The following is a 17,567-nucleotide window of genomic DNA, read 5'->3' on the forward strand; positions in this document are numbered from 1 at the left end:
TAGACAGGGAGCAACAGGATTAGCCCATTTTACACCAGTGACTGCGGGGTAAAAAAATGACTCGGGGTGGGAGCCAGCGTGCGGTGGGTTCAGAGGAGGAGGAGGCTGACCGGGTCCAGCGTGGACCAGCCACACAGGCACTGCCTGCCCCCAGCTGGCAGGCAGTGCTGTCCCTCCCACCCCCGGGGCCGGCCCCTCTGGGCGCGCGTGGGGCAACTGGAGAACCCCGTCCTGGGAAATAGCCCTTCCTGTCCTTGTATCCCGGGGTCAGTGCCGCACGGAGCGGGAACTGCGGCCGCAGGTGAAGGCCACTGGGCTCCAAATCCCTCCCTCGGGGTCAGGAGTTGGGTCCGGGGCGCGGATCCGGCGCGGCCGAGAGGCGGCGCTCGTCCCAGGTCCCGCGAAGGCCAGCGGACCTCCGGAGGGGGCGCCCGATCCCGCGACTCCGGCGCCGCTTCCCGGGAAGTTTTAAGTTTGAAAGCCCTTGGCGGAGGGGCCGGGGCTTCCGGAACCGGAGTGGTCGAGAGGAGGGGCCGAGCGGCCGCAGCGACGCCATGGAGGAGGGGGCGCCGCCGCAGGTGAACGGCGCCGGGAGAGGACCGGCTGTGGGCGCGGGCCGGGGGGGTGGGGGGAGCCTCATTCACCGCCCCGGGCGCCGCGTGCTCCAGCCGTGTCCCCAGCCCCTCCCTGTGCCCCTTTCCAGCCCCTGCTCTGGGCCCCCCTACACCTTGGCAGGGCAGATCTGAGCACGGGGGTTAAGTCCTACGTGCTTCGTGCCCCCTGGGAACGTCCCCATATCACCTCCGAGTGACTCAGAGCCTCCAGTCAAGCCAGCCCAGGAGCCATTTGAATCTGCAGTCAGGGCCACCAGGGTGGGCCCTAAAGTTTCCCCAGATCGGTTCTTCCAGGTGGGACCGAAAGGCATCCGCTGGAAAAGCAAAAGGGGGGGCCCCAGCGGGCGCCGAGGGACTGGTCCTGGGGGGAGAGGAATGTGTGCGGCAGGCAGAGGGGCCCATCCGGCGTACGAGTGGGGTCCTTCCTAGAACCTGCAAGCCAGGCGGGGAGTGGGGACCGGCGGGGGAGGGGCCTAGCCCGGCGCCCAGGCGGGAACCTTCGGGCACACCGAGGGTTCCAGCCGAAATGGCGAGGAGGAGGCGGGGTTCCTGCCGGAGCTGGCAATAGGTTCGCGGTGGACACAGGGACCAAGGCTGTGTGTCTGTTCTTGGGGAGGGAGAGGTGGAGTTCTAGCCCAGAGCAAACGGGGGTGGGGACGTTGGTGTTCCCGATAGGGCCCAGCCCAGAGGTGTGTGCGCACTTGGCAGGATTCCAGCCCCGAGCAGGCAGGACCCTGGGCTCAGCTAAAGGGTGAGGTGTCCTCAATAAGACTCCTTGAGGGCCCCCACCCCTTGGGCAACTTGCAGGCCTGCGTCTGCCCCCTCCCTCCCCCTTCCTCCGGAGGTCCCTCTGCGTGTTCCAGCAGTGGCTTGTACACATTTTCCGATTTCCTGTTAACCTCCGCCCAGCAGCGGCAGCTGGGTGACTCAGGACCCCGGTGCCGGGCCCCCTGCTCCATGGGATCTTTGTTTGCTCAGGCCCTTGGCTCTGGCCCTCTGGCCTAGGGCCGCCAAAGGATTTCCTGAGGCCCGCCCCTGCCCTCTGACAGGCTGGCCAGTGGGCCAGAGGAGGCCTGGGGTGGGGGGTCCCTGAGGCTGGGGTGGTCACCCCTTCCACTGGGCTCAGGCGATGGAGAGCCGAGAGGTAAGACAGAGGCCCTTGGAGAGTCCTTGAGGTGGGGCGTCCGTCATGGGTTACCCCGGGCTGAGGTTGGCTTTGGCACCGCTTGGTTGGAAGTGGCCTCTGGGAAGGAGGTTTCCTCTTTCTTGCTCCCACCTGGGGTGAAGCATGAAAGAGCCTTCTCCTTCCTGCCAGGAGCTGAGCCGGGAGTGGAGCCCCCCCCATCCCAAGACCTCCTCAGCTCCTCTGTGCCTCTGCTTTGCCGCCTGAGGCTTTGGAACGTCAGGGGAACAGCCCTGGCTTCTACTGCGTGATTTCGGAGGTCCCTGTGCAGTGCCGAGCCTCTTTTCTGACCCCCAGACCTCGGCCTGGATCCTAGACTTAGAGCAGTCTGCTTAAGCGTGGCTGGCAGGGAGAGGCTGGCGCCCACTTTCTCTGTGTAGTGACCTTGGGCAAACTACTTAACCTGTGTCTCAGTTTCTTCATCTGTAAAGTGGGGATAATAACTGCACCTCCCTCATGGGCTTGCTATCAAGACTGACAAGGTAATGTCTGCAAAGCGCTCAGACCAGAATAGCATGTAAACGTTACCAATTCCCCCCCTTCCCCTCTAGTGGCTGAGGACAGGAGCCTGGGCTGGATCAATGGCCTTGGGGTTCCCGTCTGGCTTAGGGATACTGGCTCTAAGGTCAGAGATGCTTCCCAGACCCTGTGTGTCCGTCCTGGCCCCCCACCCCACCCCAGTCTGAGATGGTGGAGGGGGGCACTGGGAGGCCTGACTCCTCTGCCTTTGCACAGCCCGGGGCGGGCCCACGGCCTCCAGAGGACGAGAAAGAGCTGATCCGCCGGGCCATCCAGAAGGAGCTGAAAATCAAGGAGGGTATGGAGAACCTGAGGCGGGTGGCCACAGACCGCCGCCACCTGGGCCACGTGCAGCAGCTGCTGCGCTCCTCCAACCGCCGCCTGGAGCAACTGCACGGGGAACTGCGGGAGCTGCATGCCCGCATCCTGCTGCCCGGCCCTGCTGGTGAGTGACGAGTCTGGGCAGCCTCCTCGGGACAGGAGGCGGCAGGCTGACCCAGCTGCTTGGCCTTGACCCTGAGCACTCTCAGAAGCCTCTTCAGGTAGTCTCTGCCCAGGAAGCCAGGGGGGTCTGGGCGCTGGGTGAAGGCTTCCTGTGCCCCACACTCTGTGCACACAGAACCCGCGGCCTCAGGATCTCGGCCGCTGGCAGAGCAGCCAAGGGCCCGGTACCTGGAGGCTCTACAGAGGCAGCTGCAGGTAGAACTGAAGGTCAAGCAGGGAGCCGAGAACATGACCCACACGTGTGCCAGTGGCACCCCCAAGGTAAGGCCCCTGGCATCTGCTGGGAAGAGATTTGGCCCCCAGAAGATGAGGGAAGGGGGTGATCAGCCCCTATTCTGATAGGGAAATGCAGCCCAGCCATTGACCCTGTAAGGGAGACACTCCCAAATCCAGTCTGACGGGGGAGGAACAGCTCTGAGTCTCAGCTGGGTGGCAAAGGCGTGGCTCGAACTCCTAGTCTAACAGAGGAGGCAAAACGCCAGTCTAATGGGGAATCCCAGCCCAAATCCCAAGTCTGGTAGGGAAGGCCCAGCAGCACGATGTGGAAGCTCGCCCTGATCTAATAAGGGGGCTTGACCTTAGCCCTTCCTGGTCTGGTCTGATGGGGGAACTCTGCCCCAGACCCAGTCTAAAAGGGGAGGCTTGGAAGTTCTCTTTATGGCTCAGCGGTAACGTGCCCCTCTAGTATCCATGAGGATGCAGGTTCGATCCCTGGCCTCGCTCAGTGGGTTAAGGATCCGGCATTGCTGTGGCTGATTTGACCACAGCAGCTCTAGCTCTGATTTGACCCCCTAGCCTAGGCACTTCTATATGCTTCGGGTGCAGCCCTAAAAAGCAAAAAAAAAAAAAAAAAAAAAAAAAAAGTAGGAGTTCCCATCATGGCTCAGCAGACATGAACCTGACTAGCATCCATGAGGACGCACGTTCAATCCCTGGCCTCATTCAGTGGGTTAAGGATCCAGTGTTGCTGTGAGCTGTGGTGCAGGTTGCAGACATGGCTTGGATCCTGCGGTGGCTGTGCCAGAGGCTGGCGGCTACAGCTCTGATTGGACCCCTAGCCTGGGAACCTCCATATGCCGCAAGTGCAGCCCTCAAAAGACATAAATAATAAATAAATAATTTAAAAGGGAGGCTTGGCTGTAGTGTCTGGCCTACTGAGGGAGGGAGGCTTAGCTTGAACCCTAGACTGATGAAAGAGGCTTGCTCCAGTTCCCTGTCTGACCAGGGAGCCTCTGGCCTAGTCCTGGCCTGATGCGGCATATGTCACAACCCCCTAGGAGAGGAAGCTTCTGGCAGCCGCCCAGCAGATGCTACAGGACAGCCAGCTGAAGGTGGCCCTGCTGCGAATGAAGATCAGCAGCCTGGAGGCCAGCGGGTCCCCTGAGGCGGGTGAGGCCTTGAGAAGTGGGGATAGGCACAGCCGGGCAGGGCATGAGCCTGAGGGCTGACCCCCTTTCCCAGGTCCTGAGCTGCTGGTGGAGGAGCTGCAGCACCGACTACGTGTGGAGGCTGCTGTGGCCGAGGGCGCCAAGAACGTGGTGAAGCTGCTTGGGAGCCGGCGAACGCAGGACCGCAAGGGGCTGGCTGAGGTCAGACCAAGGTCGCCTCCCATTGCTGCTCCTCCAAGGGGCACCACCCTCTGCAGTGGCGGGAGACACCGCTGGACTGGCTGTGTAGGGTGGCAGTGAGGAAACGGGGCACATTCTTGCCCAGACCTCATCCTGGGTGTCTCCGGGTGGCCAGAGCCCCTGCCCCCCGCCGGTACCCCAAGGGCCTGTATCCCCTCCCTGTATCCCTTCTGTAGGCTCAGGCCCAGCTCCAGGAATCCTCCCAGAAACTGGACCTCCTACGGCTGGCCTTGGAGCAGCTGCTGGGGGGACTGCCTCCTGCCCACCCTCTGCGCGGCAGAGTGGCCCGGGAGCTGAGGACTGCCATGTCTGGGAACTCCCAGCCGTCGGGGACACTCGTGAAGCCCACCGCCGTGACAGGTAGCCGGAAGTCCTGCCTACTTCAGGCCTCTCCTTCCCTTCCAGGGAGGCCCCGGAAACACAGTGGGGAAGGATTTTTGGAGAAGACGTCCCATCCTGGCTTCACCCTCCCCTCTTTGTGTGACCTTGTGCAACTGACATGCCCTCTCCAAACCTCCGTTTATCAAGCTGTCAAACGGGGGTGACAACAGCACTCACTACCTAAGGTTGCTGCAAAAATTCAGTGAGTGGTTGCAGGTGAAATGCTGAGCACAGTGTGAGCACTGCTGGTGCGGTCAGTGGAGCTATTAGTTAAGTGAGAAATCCTGATAGTACCTTAAAGTGCCAGTGTTCGGGAGCTCACAGCCCTGGAGGCCGTGATAGACAATCCTGGGCAGTTTGGGCTATTAAAGTCCTTTTTTTTTTTTCCTTATGGCTGTACTCGCAACATATGGGAGTTCCTAGGCCAGGGACTGAATCCTAGCTGCAGCTGTGGCAACTTTGTATCCCTTAACCCACCGCATCAGGCTGGGGATCGAACCTGTGCCCCTGCAGTGAACTGAGCTGCTGCAGTTGGATTCTTAACCCACTGTGCCATAGTGGGAACTCCAGAAATTTATTTCTTGTCTGAGCTGGATCTATCTCCTTGTAGTGGCAGCCAAAATGCAATCAACAAATAATCTGACAGGGAGTTGCCTAGGGGTCTAGTGGTTAGGACTCAGTTCTTTCTCTGCTGTGGCCTAGGTTCAGTCTCTTGTCTGGGAACTGAGATCCCATGTCAAGCAACTTTAAGCCATGGTCAAAAGAAAAAAATCTGACAGTGTCTTGCCTGAGACCCAGTGCCAACCAGAGAGCCCAGCCCCTGCCCCGCAGATCTGGTGCAAAGTAGATAGGCCACATCCCTTTGTGAACAGAGCCGAGAAGTGGCAGTACAGGGGCTAGATGGGCCCCTCACCTGGCCTTGGGGAATCAAGGAATGCTTCCTGGAAGAGGTGTCTAAATTTGGCTTTGAAGGACTTATTGGAGTTGGCCAAGTAGACAAATTAGAGTAGACAGGGAGGCTTAGGATTCTGGAGTTCCCATCGTAGCTCAGCGGTAATGAGCCTGGCTAGTATCCATGAAGATGCAAGTTTGATCCCTGGCCTTGTTTGGCGGGTTAAGGATCTGGCGTTGCTGTGGGCTGTGGCGTAGGTCGCAGGCATGGCTTGGATCTGGCGTTGTTGTGGCTGTGGTGCAAGCCAGCAGCTGCAGCTCCGATTTGACCCCTAGCCTGGGAACTTCCATATGCTGCGGGTGTGGCCCTAAACAAAATAAAATAAAAGGCCTAGGAGTCAGGTACTTCGGGGTCACCCTATGTCTTATCTCCTGGCTAAATACTGACCTTCCTCCAGTCTTTCTTCCTAAGATCGTCTTCCCATCCTGGGCACTGCCGCGGTTTATAAGGTCCCTCGGAGTGTAACCTCTGGGCCCAGACTCCCTAAATGGCAGTGCTCTTCAGTCCAGTGTATGTCCTTGAAAGCTGCTAGAGTTCCACTGCCGCTTCCCCCCTTTGAAGGACAAATCTTGAATGACCCTAAAAATGAATCCACTTGGTTGGCAAAACACGCTTGTACACTTTGCAGGAGGTAGGGCTGAGCTGGTGCCCCTTTCCATCAGGATGGACAGCCTGGCATCCCTCTCCTCCCTGCACCTCTCACCCCTGCACCTCTCAGCCCAGGTTCACCCTGGGCCCTGAGCCCTGGGCAGCGTGTCCCCACGCCCTGGGGCCCCGTGCAACCTGGCTGAGCTCTGAGTCTCACACCTCTGCCACAGGGTCCCGGCTTCTTCCAGCACCCTCCCCTGGGGAGGGTGCTCAGGAGGGGAGGGCTAGTTGGGCTGCTGTGAAGCTGGCAGGTGGCTGCCGAGGCCTAATGTGGGCCGGGTGTGGGTTGAGCTACCTCCAGGAGAGGGTAGCATTCCTGGGGTCCCGGAGACCCTTGCAGGATGGCACCTGATGTCCCCCATCATGCTCCTCCTCAGGGACACTGCAGGTCCACCTCCTAGGCTGTGAGCAGTTGTTGACAGCTGTGCCTGGACGCTCCCCAGCCGCTGCGCTGGCCGGGAGCCCCTCCCAGGGCTGGCTTCGGAGCAGGGCCAAGCAGCAGCGTGGCGGAGGCGAGCTGGCCAGTGAGTAGGGGGCACGGGGAGCTGGGGGAGCAGAAGAGGACCCCGCTCCTGGCCTTCCCTGAGTCCCGGTTCTGGCCCGGCAGGTGAGGTGCTGGCTGTACTGAAGGTGGACAATCGTGTCGTGGGCCAGACGGGCTGGGGACCTGTGTCCAAGGAGTCCTGGGAGCAGACCTTTGTCATCCCCCTGGAGCGGGTGAGGCTGGCCCTTGTGTGGTCAGATGTGCCCGTGGGCCACGGGGTGGGCAACCGGCCAGGTAGGGACTGCTCCACCCCTCACCCTGGCCTCCCCACTGCAGGCCGAGAGCTGGAGATTGGGGTGCACTGGCGGGACTGGCGGCAGCTGTGCGGCGTGGCCTTCCTGAGGCTGGAGGACTTCCTGGACAATGCCTGTCACCAGCTCTCCCTCAACTTGGTGCCGCAGGGGCTTCTCTTTGCCCAGGTGCCCACTGGCCCCTGCCCTCTGACCTCGTGGGCCCCTGGCTCCATTGGAGCCCAAGGCCCTCCATGAGCGCCTCTGTGCCACCTGCCCACCCACACACGGGAGTGGAAATTAAGGCCCAGCGGGAGGGAGCTCTAGGAAGGAGGGATTCCCAGCTTCTCTCTGAGTTTCACAGGAGCCAGAGGCCTGCATCCTTGTCCGCCCTGCCTCGTGGGTACTCTGGACAAGTCGCTCTTTCCTCTGGGCCTCAGTTTCCCCACTGGCACCAAGAAGGATGTGGATTCCAGTTCTCTGCGTCCTTCTGGCTCTTGCCTCTGTTGACTTGGGCTCAGGCTGGGATCCTGGAGGCTGAGGAGGTGGCCGTGGCAGGTGGGGTGGGAGGGGACTCGTCTTCAGCCCCGTCTCACCCCGCCCCCGCCACCCCCTGCAGGTGACCTTCTGTGACCCTGTCATTGAGAGGAGGCCCCGACTGCAGAGGCAGAAACGTATTTTCTCCAAACGCAGAGGTGTGGAATGAAGAGGGCCGTGCGAAGAGGGAGCAGGGCTGGGGTGTCAGGAGACCCCGGGACTGAGTCCCCCTTCACCCCAGGTCAGGACTTCCTGAGGGCGTCCCAGATGAACCTCAGCATGGCGGCCTGGGGGCGCCTGGTCATGAACCTGCTGCCCCCCTGCAGCTCCCCAAGCACAATCAGTCCCCCGAAAGGGTGTTCCCAGACCCCAACCACACCCCGGGGGGCTGCTGACCCTGCCTCGCCCAGGTAAGGAGCCACACCCCAGGCTGCCTGCTTCTCTGCGATGTCCTCGCGCCTCCCCAGAGGCAGGGGACCCTCCGACCCATCTGTCTGTCTCGCACGGCTGTGTGTCCACCCCGCAGCTCTCCCGTCTGCCAGTGCCCGGTCCTGTGTCTGCTTCCTCCTACAGCAATTTTCCACCCAAGAAGTCCCCCTTGCGAGAAGAGATCCAACCCCCACCCAAGCCCCTCGCCTCTACCTGCCCCAGGAGCCGACCCCGAGGAGATGCCGGTGAGGGGTGGAGGCGGGGCTGGTACCCCCTGGGGGCTGCCTGGGCAGGGGTGGCAGGGCTGGAGGGAAAGAGGGGAGAAAGCCCCACCCCACCCCGGACCCCTCTGCCCTCACAGCGCACCAAGCGGCCCCACATGGAGCCCAGGACTCGACCCGCGCCGTCTCTGCCAGCCTCGGCCCCCAGGTAGGGACACAGTTCGGGTTTGAGACAGTTCCCCAGTCCCTGGAGTGCTTCCCTGTCGGACGTTCGCACATCGCCCCGCGCTCCTTGGCTCGCTGTCAGGTTCTCACTCGCTGAACCCGCATGGCTGAGTTCAGCCTGCCTAAGAGAGTCCAGGAAACCAGAGTCCTACGAGCCCCCCGCCCCCTACAGGTGGGGGACAGTCCAGGACCTGGCGTGGAGGGTTTGGAGCAGCTCCTGGTGGAGGCCCAGCCCCCTGGTCCTGGGGGGCTTCCTGTACCCTCTCTCTTGCAGGAAACCCCCCCGGCTTCAGGACTTCCGCTGCTTGGCTGTGCTGGGCCGGGGCCACTTCGGGAAGGTAGTGGGCTGAGGAGGGTACAGTGGATGGGGGTGGACAGGGCCCAGGACATTAGCTGGGGGACCCTGGGGGCTGTGGGGCTGTGGGAGGAGGGGGAGGCAGACGCCTCTCCTGCCCACCTGGAGCCCAGCCTCTCTCTGGTCCCCAGGTCCTCCTGGTCCAATTCAAGGGGACAGGGCAGTATTATGCCATCAAAGCACTGAAGAAGCAGGAGGTGCTGAGCCGAGAGGAGATAGAGAGGTGAGTCCTGAGGCCGAGGCGTGTGGGTCTGGACACCTGGAGACCTCCCCAGAATGACAGGCCTGGCCTGGTGGCCCCAGAAGGCAGCCGAATGCTACTGGGGCTTTGAGGAGGTGACCCTATGGGGCCAGCCAGGCCCGGGTTCCCTTTTTAGCAACTGCCGTTGTTAACTCTGTGCCCTTGGGCAGGTCCCCTCTTCCTTGCACCTCAGTTTCCTCATCTGTGAAATGGGAACAGGGTGGTTGGACAGGTTCAACGACCCATGAGAACTCCTGATGCCTGCCCGGCACTGGGACTTCCAGGCCAGTGAGCCAAGTGTGTTGTGTGAGTGACAGGGCACGGCTGGGGTGTTTTCCTTCCTTTGGGGGTTCCCTCCTTCCCTCTAAAACCCATGCCCTCCCCTGCAGCCTGTACTGTGAGAAGCGGATCCTGGAGGCTGTGGGGCGCACAGGGCACCCCTTCCTGCTCTCCCTCCTTGCCTGCTTCCAGACCTCCAGCCACGCCTGCTTCGTGACCGAGTTCGCGCCTGGTGGCGACCTCATGATGCACATCCATGAGGATGTCTTCCCTGAGCCCCAGGCCCGGTGGGTTTCCAGCTCTCTGGTCTGCCTTCCCTGGGCACCCAGCCCCTTCATCCTGCTTTCTCCAGGGTGCCCATCAGCAGAAGAGCATGGAGTCAGGGAGGCCCTGGTTCAAATCCTTGTTATCAACCCTCATAGCATTTGCGACCTTGCATCTGTCTTTGTAGCTATGACTTGGACTTATAACGACCCTTTCATCAGCTTATTGCATAAGTGAAGGTAATATTGATAAACTGCCCAGCCAGGGACTGTGAGCAGTGATTGACAGCTGGAGTTGTTACTTGTTTTCTTTCTTTCTTTTTTTTGGGGGGGGGGCTGAATCTGAGGCATTTGGACGTTCCCTGGCCTGGGGTCAAACCTTCACCACAGAATGCTGCTGTGTCCCAAGCCACAGCGGTGACAATGCTGGTTCCTTAACCTGCTGAGCCGCCAGGGAACTCCCTGGAGTTATTTCTTGCCCAGCAGAGGATGGGCTCTGGACCCCCCCCAGTTCACTTATCCGCTCTGTCACTAGCCGTGTGACCCTGGGCGAGACATTTACCAGGAGTCTCGGATCCTCATTGGAAAAATAGGCATGATGGGCTTCAGTGGGCAGCTGCTGGGAGGATGCCAGGGCAGGTGTGAGCACGTTCCGTGTCATCCCTGGCACAATTGCAGAGCCCTGGAAGGGTATGCTGTTAGCTGGAGGAGCCCCGCCCTCGCCACACATCTGACTCTGGCTGGGACATCTGGGGTCCCCAGGCCCTGGCCATCCTGGTGCCTCCCTGCCCCCACAGTCCTGGGCCTGAACCCTCCCCCACCCAACCCCCTCCAGGTTCTACCTGGCCTGTGTAGTCCTGGGACTGCAGTTCTTACACGAGCAGAAGATCATTTACAGGTAACTTGCCCCCGAGGGGCTGGGGAGCGGATGAGGAACAGAGGCTACCCTCCTCCTGGGCTGCCCTTGGGTGGGGCTGCTCTTTCCTGGGCATCAGTGCTCCTCAGCCCCTTCGATCTACACCCCTCCCCGCCCCCCGTTGCCCTCAGAGACCTGAAGTTGGATAACCTTCTGCTGGATGCCCAGGGTTTCCTGAAGATTGCCGACTTTGGGCTGTGTAAGGAAGGTGGGTGCCTCCTGCCCAGGATCCCACGTCCTCTGGCCTTGCTTGCTCAGCCCAGGCCCGGGTGGTGGGCAAATGGCACCTCCTGGGAAATCTGCTTACTTGGACCTCATTCCACAGCCCAGCTAGAAAGATTGGCTCTTCCTTCCCAGGCCCAGGAGCTCAGAAAAAGCCTCTTGCCCTTGGGAGGGAGAGCCTGGGCTAGGAGAGGGCGCTGCGTTCTGAGCTCTGTGTGACCTTGGCATGCAAGCTTGGCTGAGACTGAGATTCCTCATTAGGCAGATGGCAGAGACGTGTCCCCACTGCCAAGAGTGTGGGGCAGGGCTCGGCAGGGCTTCAGTTCGTGGGGTCCTAAGGCTTGGTCGTTGAGTCTCCCCACTGCAGAGGCTGCTGTGGATGCGAGATACCACGCTGGCATCAGTGTGAATGTTGCTTTGCAGGGATCGGCTTTGGGGACCGGACGAGCACCTTCTGCGGCACCCCAGAGTTCCTGGCCCCCGAAGTGCTGACCCAGGAGGCCTACACGCGGGCTGTGGACTGGTGGGGGCTGGGTGTGCTGCTCTATGAGATGCTGGTGGGCGAGGTGAGTGCTGGGTGGGGGCTTCCAGGTCGGGGAGGGGTGGGGGTGGCCCCCGGGCACCCTGCTGACCGCCATCCCTGCAGTGCCCGTTCCCAGGGGACACAGAGGAGGAGGTGTTTGACTGCATCGTCAATACCGATGCCCCTACCCCCGCTTCCTGTCGGTGCAGGGGCTTGAGCTCATTCAGAAGGTAATCACTGCGGGGTCCAGGGCTGGGCTGGACGGTGCCCTCGGGACCCCCACCCACCCAAGAGGTTGGGGGAGGGGGAGGCGGGCAGGGCCTTGGGGCCAAATGCCCTGATTGAGCATCTGTCCGCTTGCCCAGCTCCTCCAGAAGTGCCCGGAGAAGCGCCTGGGGGCAGGCGAGCGAGACGCCGAGGAGATCAAGACACAGCCTTTCTTCAGGGTGAGTGGCCAGGGCCTCAGTGGTCCTGGCGCCTGGCACAGCGGGAGTCATTGAGGGCTCACGGGGGCGGCTGTTCCCATCGTCTCAGGCGCCTTTGCCCTCGCCCCCAGACCACCGACTGGCAGGCCCTGCTCGCCCGTGCCGTCCAGCCCCCCTTCGTGCCCACGCTCTGCAGCCCCACAGACCTGCGCTACTTCGAGGGCGAGTTCACGGGGCTGCCGCCTGCGCTGACCCCGCCTGACCCCCGCAGCCCCCTCACCGCCCGCCAACAGGCCGCCTTCCAGGACTTTGACTTCGTGTCCGAGCGATTCCTGGAGCCCTGAAGACCTCCCAGCATCACCACTCGCTGCCCCCAGGCTGTTAGAATTCCCACTGGCCCACCGGTCCGCCCGTCTGGGCGCCCTGCCCTGTAGGCCCAGCCTGGCCTGGTGTTGATGTGCCCTTGGGACTCGAGGTGGCAGGCACAGGGCTACCGTCGTGGGCTGCGCTCAGTCACTGGGCAAAGTGCTGCCCTCCGCCCCCCTCCCGCCCACCCCTCCTGTGTCCCCCTGGACCAGAAAGGTGGCACAGTGAGGAGTGGTCTGGCTTTTTTTTTTTAATACTTGACTTACTTTATGGATTATTAAATATATAAAACTGTGCACTGGAGGCAGCCTGGCTTGAAGTGGGGGGGTGGGCCTCTCCGAAGCCCGGGTCCTTTTGTGCCTCAGCCCCCGACCCCCGACAGGTCCTCTTCCTCCCCTCCTGCCTCGAGAGGGCAGGGCCGCCCACCCAGGCAGGGTTCTGTCCTTCAGCTCCGCCCCGAGGCCCGGGAGGAGTGGGCAGGAGTAGGGGGCCGACCCCACCTGGTGCAGCCCCTCTGGTCTTCAGGCACGAGATGGTGGCCTGGCCTCCAGTGACCCTAAACAGCCTGGCTGCTGCCATCCCGCTCTTCCTCCTCCTCCTCGGCCCACAGGGTCTCCCAGGACCCCGAGGGCCATCCACAGAAGAAGTGGGCCAGGTTGCGGGTCAGGCCGCGGTCGAAGGGGTTGCCGGGGCGCTGGCGGAGGTAGGCGATGCGGTGGGAAGAGATGAACTCCCAGGTGGTGGTGTTACTGGCCACCAGGTAGAGGTGTGAGGCCAAGAGCAGGCCGGCCACCAGGGAGAAGAGGGACAGCAGCAGGAAGGTGGCCAACAGGAGCCCGCTGGACCGCAGCCAGAGCCCCCAGGGCTGGAAGAAGCGGAGGCCAGACCTGCAGGGAAGGAGAAAGGCTGGGACCCGGAGCTGGGGGAGGCGGGGGTGCCCGACGGAGCCCCCAGGTGGGCAGCCACCTGGGAGAGGGCCCGAGGCCCCTGAAGAGGGAGCCTGGCGCTCTACACGCCTGGTGGGTGCATGCTCCCTTCCCCGCCCCACACCCAGGGTGCTGGGGGAACCCACCATGCCAGGTACAGGCCCCACAGAAGCACCACCAGCTGCAGCGCCAGGTAGGCCACAAAGAGCGGGTGGTTGCGCTCCCCCACGCAGTTCTCCATCCAGGGGCAGTGGTGGTCGTAGCGGCGGACACAGCGCCGGCACTCACGGCAGTGCCGGGCCCGCAGGGGTTGCTGTGGGCACAGAGGGAGGCAGGCCTCAACACCCACTCCCCTCTGGGCCCGACAGTGAGGGTGGGAGGTCAGGTCTCGCATCTGGGAGGCCTCCCTGGAGGAGGGGTGAAGCCAAGGAGTCTCAACCTCCCCTCCACCCATCCCACGGAGGCCCCTGCCTCACCCACCAGCACCATGCAGAATCTGCAGCGCCGAAGGGGGATGGCCTGAGGAACCATGGCTGTCTGTTCTTCCTTGGCCTCCTCCTGAAAATGGGGGGGGACAGAGGATAAGACAGGCTCCCCTTGGGAGGCGGATGACACTGGGGGGTATCTCCCTTGGGGGCCAGCTTAGCTCTGGGTGTGCCCATTTGAGTGGGGTCAAGTGCCTTGGACTGTGTGAAGCTGTGTGACCTTTGCCAGTGGCTTTCCCTCTCTGGGCCTTGGCAATTTTCTCATTGTAGTAGGATGGGGCTCTAGGACTGGCAAGATTCCCTGGGGTTCTCGATGAAAGCCCTCAGCACCAAGTCTAGCATGAGACCCATTCCTGGGGCCCTAAGTTCCCTGTTGGAGGGAGGAGGGGTGCAGGGCCCCCAGTTACCTGGGGCTGGGGAAGGACATTCACGTATCCTGGGTCCATGAGTGACACAGCCAGGTAAAGCAGCAGGGAGCCCAGCACCAGGAGCAGGAAGGTGAGGGGCAGGAGCAGCTCCCCCTGCTCTTCCCACTGCCGCAGTGCTGGAGAGGCCAGAGAGGGAGAGTGAGACCCGGGCGGTGGAACAGAGAGTGCAGGGGTGGGGTGTTGCTGGAGGTGGGAAGTGTGTCACCCTGGCTGAGCAAAGGCCTGGAGACGGGGTTTGACTGATGGTCGGGTGTGGCCACTGCATAGGGTACAGAGGGAGAAGTCCAGGTCCAGAAGAGGAAAAAAAAAGTTTGTCTGTGCTCTCTCTAGAGGGCAATAGGGAACCATGGAAGGTTACAGGATCAGCTTTTTTCAGGTCTGCACCTGCAGTATATGAAGATTCCCAGGCTAGGGGTCGAATCACAGCAACATGGGATCTGAGCCACATCTGCAACCTACTCCGAAGCTTGCAGCAACACTGGATCCTTAACCCACTGAACGAGGCCAAGGGTCCAACCTGTATCCTCATGGACACAATGTTGGGTTCTTAACCCACTTAGCCACAATGGGAACACCCAAATCTGTTTCTTTCTTCCTTTTTTTTTTTTTTTTTTTGGTATTTTAAGAATTAAAAAACAATTTTTTTAAATTATAGTTGATTGACAATAGATCTGTTTCTGAAAGCACCCCCCTCTTCCTGCTGGAGTAAAGATGGATCAGAGGGGAAGCCTGGAGGCCTACCCAGGGGGGTTGGACAAAGCAAGGGCAGGATGGGTGGAGAAGGAGAGATGGACAGGAGGCAGTAAGGGGGTGAAGGGGCCAGACTTGACTGGATGTGTGGGAGAGTTCGGGAAAGAGGTCCAAGGGGTTTGTCTCTGAGATGGGGAGAGACGGGTGGGTCTGAGATGCCCCAGACAGAGATAGAGGGGGGCGGGGCCACAAGGCTTGGATGCTGCAGGGGGTTAACAGGGGAGCCCAGGTTGGGAAGGATCCAGCCCATGGAGGTGACTGAAGGTTTGGCAGAGATAGGGGCGCTGAGGAGGGAGGGTCAGGAGACAGCCAGAGCAGAGTATGGACAACTCTGGTGCCCCTTGGTTGTAAAAGGGAGCAGAGAAGGAGAAGGAAGGGGGATCGCATGGGGAGACAGAGCAGGTTTTTAGACTAAAGGGTGAAGGCAGCGGAGGAGACCTGAGAAGGTCTTGGGAGGAATGCCCCAGGTCCAGGGGTTTAGGCTGGAGCAAGGAAGGAGGAGTTGGGGTGTGGTGGGAGTGGTGGTGGTAGTGAGGAAGGGTGAGAACTTGAGGGGGAGCTGGCCTGTGGCAGGTAAGGGTGGGAGTGGGTCCGTGGGTGAATGAGTGCCATCAGGGGACCAATCAAGAATGAGGACATGGGGGGCAGGCTGCTCTCCTGTGGGGTGTTCTCTTGCCTGAGGTCGGGGAGCCTGGACTTGGGCAGCTAGTGACCACGGGCGTGAGCAGGAGGCCAGTCCTTCACCTAGTTGATCCTTGGAATTTTGGGAGTCAATTCCTAGGAAGGGTTGGGCGGTGGGTAGGAGATGAGGCCGGATCTGGTGGGCACCGGGTGGGTCCTGGAATAGACAGGGTATCCGGCAGGGATCAGGATGATTCTGGGGTTAGTTAGGGATCACCTGGGTATTAGGCGGAAAGTAGGTGGCTCTAGGAATGAGAGATGGGGAGGGAGCCTCAGGAGCTGGAAGAGACCGGGTGAATCCCAGGATCTCGGTTTCGGCAGGGGACTCAGTGAGACTCAAACGTCAGGGGAACCACGCGGGATAGGGTAGGTCCGGGGTCGCGCGGGGTCCGGCTCACCGGTATCATGCAGGAACAGCACCAGCGTGATCCCCCAGGTCAGCACGGTGTGCCCGGTCCGCACCAGGACCCCAGGGCTGAGGAGCGCCCAGGGCGCCATGGCCTCGGCCCGGGGCCCCACCCGGAAGAAGCGCCCAGAGGGGCGGGCCCTCCGAGCGAGAAGGCCCCCGGTTACCCAGGGATTGGCTGATCCGGGCGGTGGGCGGGGCCGTCGTGGGTTAGAGAGGCTACCTATTGGGCAACGGCTGCAGCCGAATAAGCCCTCGAGCCAACAGGTGCCTGGAGAGGCTGAGGGCGGGGCCGGCGCGCGCGCAGCCGGTAACTCCCCCAACCCCCCCCCGCCCCCACCAGCCAGGTAAGTTTCGAAAGCCGAGTAGTCGCGAGGCTTCATCCCATCCTACTGGACTTCCACCACCCGCCCAAATTCCACAGTCTCATGCAGGCGTGCGGCTCCCTGGGCGCTTCAAATCTCCAGGTATTGTGTCTCCAGGTTGCAGAATTGTGTCCCGTTGAAAGATGTGATGAGCAAGACCTTGAGGGGGGCAGGAGTCGCCCACTGGTGCCCCTTAGTGACACCCTATTCGTCGTCAGATGTTGCAAATGGGTGAGAGCAGAGTGGAGGTCCCTGGTGTCGATTCTATGAGAGGCCCAACTTGGGTCAGGGCCAGAAATACCAGAGCATTGGAGTTCCCGCTGTGGCATCGTGTAAGAACCCGACTGCAGCGCCTCGGGTTGCTGTGGAGGCGCAGGTTCCATCCCCTACCCCTGGAGTGGGTTAAAGGATCCAACCTTGTGGCAGCTGTGGCATAGGTCACAGCTGCATCTCGGATTCAATTCCTGGCCTAGGAAGTTCCACATGCTGCTGGTGTGGCTATAAAATAATTTAAAAGAAAAGAAAGAAAAAAAGAAGAAATTCCAGCACTGCCTCTTCCTATCCGTTTATAATTTGCTTGGGCAAATTACTGAAACCACTCGAAGCTCTGTTGTCTGTCTGTGCAGTGGGAATGATAATGGTGCCCCCGCTGATGTGGCTGGAGCATCACAGAATGGAATATGGTGTCTAGTCGAAGACCATCCTGTCTCCCCCACTCTAAGGCAGCACCCACACCCTCCTGACTTGCTCAACCCAAGGCATCAGGCTGTCTGCCATGAAACCTCATCATTCACTGCTCACACTGCACCGAGAGGTCCCTAGGGCCTTCCCCCATCTTCCTCCCTCTGACACCAGTCCAGGTGTCAGAGAAGGTCCAGGAAGATGGATCTTTCTCCATCAGATTGTCACACACCCCCCGCCCCCACCAAGGCAGGATACTTTTCTGACATTTGCTGTTTTTGTCAACTCAACCTCCCTTTCATATCCAGTGTGGTTTTGGAGAAACCGTTTCCCTCACTCCATCGGGTGGTGGGATGCAGAGTGCGCATGTCAGAATGCCAAATATGGTTTCCATCTCATTATCCCCAGTGATTGGTCCTAATCAAAATCATTCCATGAGACTCTTCTATAGATGCTGAGAGAGAAAGGGGCATTCTTTTTTGTTTTGAAGGAGAAAAGAATAGCTCTATTTCTTTGCCAGGCATAGGGGGACAGAGCAGGGCTCTTGCCTTCAAAAACTGTGCATCGTGAAAGGGGCATTCTTTTGGATCTCAAGAATAAGGAATAGGATATAATGGCGATTGGCAGCTGGCTTTATGCT

At 60.8% G+C, this 17,567-nt stretch overlaps 2 protein-coding genes across 3 annotated transcripts; one reads left to right on the plus strand and one right to left on the minus strand.

Annotated features, from left to right (window-relative positions):
- Positions 255-12,501, plus strand: PKN3 (protein kinase N3). Its single transcript, XM_021069726.1, is given in 24 exon segments — positions 255-578; positions 2,533-2,761; positions 2,936-3,081; positions 4,098-4,209; positions 4,282-4,409; positions 4,625-4,808; positions 6,807-6,953; positions 7,037-7,155; positions 7,258-7,392; positions 7,823-7,898; positions 7,982-8,150; positions 8,314-8,366; positions 8,369-8,393; positions 8,497-8,598; positions 8,890-8,953; positions 9,102-9,193; positions 9,601-9,777; positions 10,589-10,651; positions 10,801-10,877; positions 11,315-11,457; positions 11,538-11,592; positions 11,595-11,644; positions 11,780-11,860; positions 11,971-12,501. Coding segments are annotated over 24 exon segments (2,664 nt in total). The 5' UTR covers positions 255-554; the 3' UTR covers positions 12,184-12,501.
- Positions 12,441-16,020, minus strand: ZDHHC12 (zinc finger DHHC-type containing 12). Of its 2 annotated transcripts, none has more exons than XM_021069717.1 (5): positions 15,874-16,020; positions 14,024-14,160; positions 13,612-13,689; positions 13,278-13,444; positions 12,441-13,092 (listed from the first exon to the last, which is right to left on the minus strand). In XM_021069717.1, the coding sequence occupies exons 1-5, from the start codon at positions 15,971-15,973 to the stop codon at positions 12,762-12,764; spliced, it is 813 nt and encodes a 270-aa protein (XP_020925376.1). In that variant the 5' UTR covers positions 15,974-16,020; the 3' UTR covers positions 12,441-12,761. The 2 variants fall into 2 exon arrangements, with proteins under 2 accessions (XP_020925376.1, XP_020925381.1); XM_021069722.1 differs by having other exon boundaries at positions 12,869-13,070.

Source organism: Sus scrofa, chromosome 1 (genome assembly GCF_000003025.6).
Source record: "Sus scrofa isolate TJ Tabasco breed Duroc chromosome 1, Sscrofa11.1, whole genome shotgun sequence".
NCBI lineage: Eukaryota > Metazoa > Chordata > Mammalia > Artiodactyla > Suidae > Sus > Sus scrofa.

Excerpts from the sequence above, each read along its gene's own strand:
- ZDHHC12 (XM_021069717.1), bottom strand. The coding sequence starts at position 15,973 with ATGGCGCCCTGGGCGCTCCTCAGCCCTGGGGTCCTGGTGCGGACCGGG. Across the intron at positions 14,161-15,873 it reads GCTGTTCCTGCATGATACCG|CACTGCGGCAGTGGGAAGAG; the intron begins GTGAGCCGGACC and ends TGGCCTCTCCAG. Across the intron at positions 13,690-14,023 it reads ATGTCCTTCCCCAGCCCCAG|GAGGAGGCCAAGGAAGAACA; the intron begins GTAACTGGGGGC and ends CCCCATTTTCAG.